Source organism: Cricetulus griseus, chromosome 4 (genome assembly GCF_003668045.3).
Source record: "Cricetulus griseus strain 17A/GY chromosome 4, alternate assembly CriGri-PICRH-1.0, whole genome shotgun sequence".
NCBI classification, from domain to species: domain Eukaryota; kingdom Metazoa; phylum Chordata; class Mammalia; order Rodentia; family Cricetidae; genus Cricetulus; species Cricetulus griseus.
Genome location: NC_048597.1, coordinates 230,913,331 through 230,918,879, shown reverse-complemented (window position 1 = coordinate 230,918,879; position 5,549 = coordinate 230,913,331). Strand labels below are relative to the sequence as shown.

General features: G+C 35.0%; 1 protein-coding gene across 1 annotated transcript; it reads right to left on the bottom strand.

Annotated features, from left to right (window-relative positions):
* Positions 1 to 2,153: 2,153 nt before the first annotated feature.
* Ccr3 (C-C motif chemokine receptor 3) lies at positions 2,154 to 3,233 on the bottom strand. The gene has a single exon (XM_035444770.1). The coding sequence runs from the start codon at positions 3,231 to 3,233 to the stop codon at positions 2,154 to 2,156; it is 1,080 nt and encodes a 359-aa protein (XP_035300661.1).
* Between the last annotated feature and the right edge of the window lie 2,316 nt (positions 3,234 to 5,549).

The following is a 5,549-nucleotide window of genomic DNA, read 5'->3' as shown; positions in this document are numbered from 1 at the left end:
TTCCTATCTTATTTATCCTACTTGACTGAGGTCTTTTGAGGTAGGGTTGATGTTTTTTTTCTTACATACTTGATTTCTCTCTTAACCCAAAGCAGTTTTTCTTTTCATATCCCATATCTGTAACTTAATATGGAGGTGTTAGGTGAGCAACTAACAGGTTTATGTCACATTGTCAACATCTTCTTGAGAAAATGACAAACTTTTGCAATAACTTTTCTTGAACAAACATGTAGTTACCCCAGATAGGGACCAAATGATAGACCAAAGCAATGATTCCACCAAAGTTCAAATTAGCAAACCAATGAGTTTATTGAGCCTACTTACAGAGCATTATTGAGAGGATACTTAAAAGAGTGAGAGTTATCCCAAAAAGCTGTATTAACACAAAGTTTCATCCCATCATGGATGATGACCTCATGGAACTCCATTTTTATATAACTTTAGCATCTACCAAGATTATGTGCAAGTTCAGGCAGGAGAGAGTAATGGTTGGAATCCAAGATGAGGGTCCTGCATCACTATTGAGCAATCTACTTCAAAATAATTATGAAATGATTATTTTATACTCAGACAAAAGTACCATAATACAATTACAAATTGAGAAAAAGATAGAACTTACTTCCCCAAGAAGCTATAAATAGGGAAAAGAAAAGGAATAAGAGAAAGTGACCTGAGCCATATTCACTCTGTTTTTCCTCCTCATTCATTTTTGTGTCTCTCACTGCTTCTAGTTCAGGATACTAAATACAAGCACTCAAGAAAAGCTCAACTGATAGACTAGAAGTTCCTACTACACTAATGGATTTCAAATGGACTAGCATATCTTATAGGCTGACCATAATTGCACATAACCTTATCAAAAACATCTAAAGGGCCCAAATATCCCTCCCACAGCACTTGTGAAATCCTCAGTTTCAGTTGTCAAGTCTCTGAAAGCATAGTTACAACAGTTCTAAGAGTATAGTCTTGTGATAAGTATCATGGTCATTGCCTGGGAACGTGTTGTTAATGCTTAGGTCTCTCTTCAAATACATATCATAATCTCTGGGGTGGTGTTATAAGCATACATTTGAATCCAGAGAGTACCTTCTGAGATTTCTAGGGTCTTGTGTGCCAGAATAATGAATCTGACCGGAAATATAATTGATAATGATAGAAATAGAGGCAGTTTATTAAGAAAGATAAAAGATATTCCTGAGATCCATAGAAGAGGTATAACGAACTGGAAAAAGACAGGCACTCAAGAGTGCTGTACCATATGAATTCTAATCACTCTTAGGTTATTTGCATAGCACCCATAATATGGGCTTTTCTTGTATGTGCTCTTTTTGATATATGAGGCCAGGTGGGAAAGGATTTTTCTTCTAACTTAATTTATCTGTCACTCTAGATGCCTATCTTCAAATCTCTACTCTTTTTCTACAATAAGAGTCATCTATCCATAAGTCAACACACCTTCCAGGTACTTACAATGTCAAGTTTAAGAGGAATTGAACTAGAGTATCACACCTGAACTCTTCAATATATATGACTCCAATGTGAAATTGGCATTTAGGAGGACAATGTGTGCCTTCTAGAATACTCTCAGTCACTAATGGAAAATGTGATGACATGAATAGGAATTCATTTGACTTTTAAGAATAATTAAACAAGATATGACAGCCAGTGTCCTGCAACAGTAATTGTCCATACACAAATAATAATAATAATAATAATTAAGAGAAAAAAGCCATTCATCAAGAGAAAAAGGAACTACTTATGTTAGGAAATGAAATAAATTTTGTGAAACATTTCATTGATATAAAAAGATGAAGTAGAAGTTTAAAATATCTTTTTAAAAAAAACCTACCTACTTGTGCTGAATAGAGTATTTAACATTTAAGTGAATCAGAATACATGTAACTGTTCAAAGACTCAAGAATAGCTATTGTTTTCATGTTCCATGAATTGTCAACTGGTCAGCAGATGACCTCTGCTAATGACAACAGGGTACATGAAAATATACTGAAGACACTATGTGTGTTTTAAGGTCTTTGAGATCCATCAGTACTGCATGGAAAGTACAATGAATGGCCTAGGGGTCATTGTGACTGACTTTATGTGTTTGCTTCATCTTCCATTTTGTATAATATGGATAAATTTTCTCTGCCCAACTAAAAGACTACAGAGATTTCTTGCTCCCCAGTTGATGGGGAGACAGAACTGGTTCTTTCCATTTTCTCACCAGGAAGGAATGGAATATATTTCCCCAGGTAGACTGCCACATGTCTATGGAAAAAGAGCCGAAGGTGTTTCCGGAACCTCTCTCCAACAAAGGCATAGATGATTGGGTTGATACAGCAGTGAGTGTAGGCAATCACCTCAGTCACCTGCATGGCCAGGTCCAGGTGTTTGCTCTGTTGACAGCTGTTCTCCAAAAATGTGCTGTGAAAAGCAGAGAGAAGGAGAACCAGGTTGTACGGGGTCCAAAAAATAAAAAAGACTATCATGACAACAAAAATAAGTCGAATGGCCTTGTGCTTTTTTTTATTGGGGCATCTCAGCAGAGTTTTAATGATTCCTGAGTAGCAGATAACCATAATGAGTAGAGGGAGAGCTAGACCAAAGATATTCATTCTCAGAGCATGGAAACGCTTCCAGCTGTCTTCTTTACCCTCTGGGTAATGAGGACCACAGAAATTCTCTCCAAAGATGTCTTGGGACTCATGGAAGATAAATTCAGGGAATGCTGCCAACCCTGCCAGTCCCCAAGTGATGATACTGGTGATGGTAGCAAAAGTCACGGTCCGTGCTCTAAGAGCAAACACAGCATGGACAATGGCCAGGTACCTGTCAATTGTCAGCAGGATGATGAAAAAGATCTCACTGTACAAGGCAAGGTAATAAAACCCAATGACTAGTTTACACATGTGATGGCCAAAACCCCATTCATTCCACATAACATAGTGAATCCAGAATGGAACGGTGAAGAGAAAGAGCAGGTCAGAAATTGCCAAGTTGAGCAGGTAGATATTAGTCATAATTTGGAGCTTCCTGTACTTTATGAGGATCAACACAACCACCATGTTGCCCAGGAGGCCAATGATGAACACCAGGGAGTACAGTGGAGGCAGGAGCCATGACCCCAGCTCTTTGATGCTGACTTTTTCACAGGGTGTTGCCCATTCATATTCATAGGGTGTCGTCCCAAAGCTTTCAACCACAGTCTTGGTTTCATCTATGTAGAATGCCATTCCACTTGTCTCTGTAATAGAAAAAAAATAAAAAACAATAACTGTGTGAAACATACCAGTTGATTATTCATTGAAGTTAGAATTTGCTTAGTACACATTTCAAAAGATATATCTGAAATGCTCAGAGTAAGGGTCAGGAGGCAAAACTGCAGTTCTCAAAGTCATCATGATTCATGATAAAAAAAGAAACAGAAATGCTGTGGCTGGTGGTAAAGAATGGAATGTTAATCTCTGAAAGTAATTAAAGGAGGAAATTCAAATTTTTGAACTGAGGAATGAAAAGAATAATAATGATGATGATAATGATCCATTCATAAATGTAATTATTACTACTGCATGTCTTAACACATTTTAGAATTTTTATTTTATATATTATGACTTTCAGAATCATTATCTTCATATAAATTGCAAAACGTTTATGGTACTAGTCATAATAACCACCTCTCTTAGGCCCTTTGGTGAACATGCCCAAACTACTTAATGGAGAAACTAAAGCTTATTGAAACAATAATTTATCTGAAATTCTCTAATAAGTAAGTATAAAAGTTTGATAGGGTTTTAGTTCCCCCCCTCTCTCTCTATATATATATATATGTGTGTGTGTGTGTGTTCCTTGTGTCAGTAATTTAAATATAGTCACCTTAAATTTAGCTATTGACGATTTAGCTGTTGCTATTATGATTACTGAGACTGAATTAAGTACGATTTTAGGTAGCATTTTCCTTGATGACTCTCCTTTTCTCTAGCTTTTAGTAGTGCCAAGGTAAGCAATGATATTCCAACAGCTTCTTTTTCTCTAAAGAGAGGATGAGCTAGGGGATATGGGAAGACAATTTTCTAAAACAACTTATTTTTAGACCAGGAAATGGAGTACCAGTGCCTGCTTTCCTACAGACTACTGAGTCCAGCAGAAAAGAAAGAAAAGCCGGCAAGGCAGAAATCTCATGAAGGACAGCAAATCCATATTCTGCTTACTCAAAGAGAGGCCCACTAACCCTCTCCTAGCTAAGAGGCAGGGACAAGTGTGAGGACATGAATAAGTTGGGTTGGTCATCTAACTTATTTCTCTGAGGATGGTTTGGACAGACTGTCTTCCAAAATCTTTCCTGCTTGCTAGGTGCACAGAGATTTGGCCCCAGATTCACTGATAGCTTATAGGTCTCACACTGGGAGACAAGAACACTCACTAGGAAAGAAAGGCCTCTTCCTTATTTGGATGTTACCTGGAATATTCAAAAGGAAGCTGCCACAAATGCAATTTCCTTTTTCATTTTTCCCTGTCCAGTCATATCTGTGTTTGAAGCCTCAAAGATAGGTCTTTCAGTTGAGAAGGGACAGTTACTGAACTAGACAAGTTTTGGAGTATCTCCAGACACCAGGAACACATTGAGAAATCCCAAGGCATACAAATTACAGTCTTTTTAAGATGCTGTTTAGCTGTTTAAACCCATCGTTTCATCATACATTCTTTTTAATTATTTTGTTTTAGAGCAAACAATTATCTTATAAAATTAATTTATATAATTTTTTACTCTGCAAATAAATGTTCTCATCTAAAATATATTCTTATGTGCATTGATTTTTGTATTTTCCTAATTATTTATTGATTCCTCTCTGAATTGTTTTCTTTTCCTAAATTTAAGCTTTGAAATAATGCTTTAAGAAATCTTCAAAGTAGACAAAATCATTTTTCAATAAAAGAACATATTTCATAACTTTTAAAATCTGCTTTTCCATTAAAATCACATGTTTTTTATTTTTGCATGTGGAAGTATTCATATTAAGATGAATTTTGAACTTTTAGTAACCCCAATTTGTAATAAAGATTCAAGAAGAAAGTAATTTTTAAATTGTGTGCCATATACCAATAACTTAGTACTACAATCAGTCATATTTATTAATAGACACAGACATATGTTTTTTCAGTAGAATTTATAATTCATATTTAGGAATGATGACTTTGTATTTTAACTTACTTAAAAATAACAAGTTTTATAACTTTATTTTAAGTTACCTGAAAAGTACATTTTAAAACGTTTAAATTGAAATTAATCTAATTTACTTACTTTTAACAACTGTTTTAGACTTTGCATGTAAACAGTATACAAATACAGTTTGTATTTTAACTTATTTCCTTGTCAAAGAAGAACTCCAAAAGTTGATATATTTGATATATGGAAAATAATACACATTTTAAGTTAAATATCTAAAAGGTAAATTCATTCAATCCAGACTGGCTTATTAGCCTAGGCAAAATATATGCTAATAATTTAAGGGTATCTTTACTTTCATCTTACTTTCAAATTTATTTCTTAA

Bases quoted from the DNA above. Each gene is read 5' to 3' on its own strand.
- Ccr3 (XM_035444770.1), bottom strand. From the start codon at position 3,233: ATGGCATTCTACATAGATGAAACCAAGACTGTGGTTGAAAGCTTTGGG.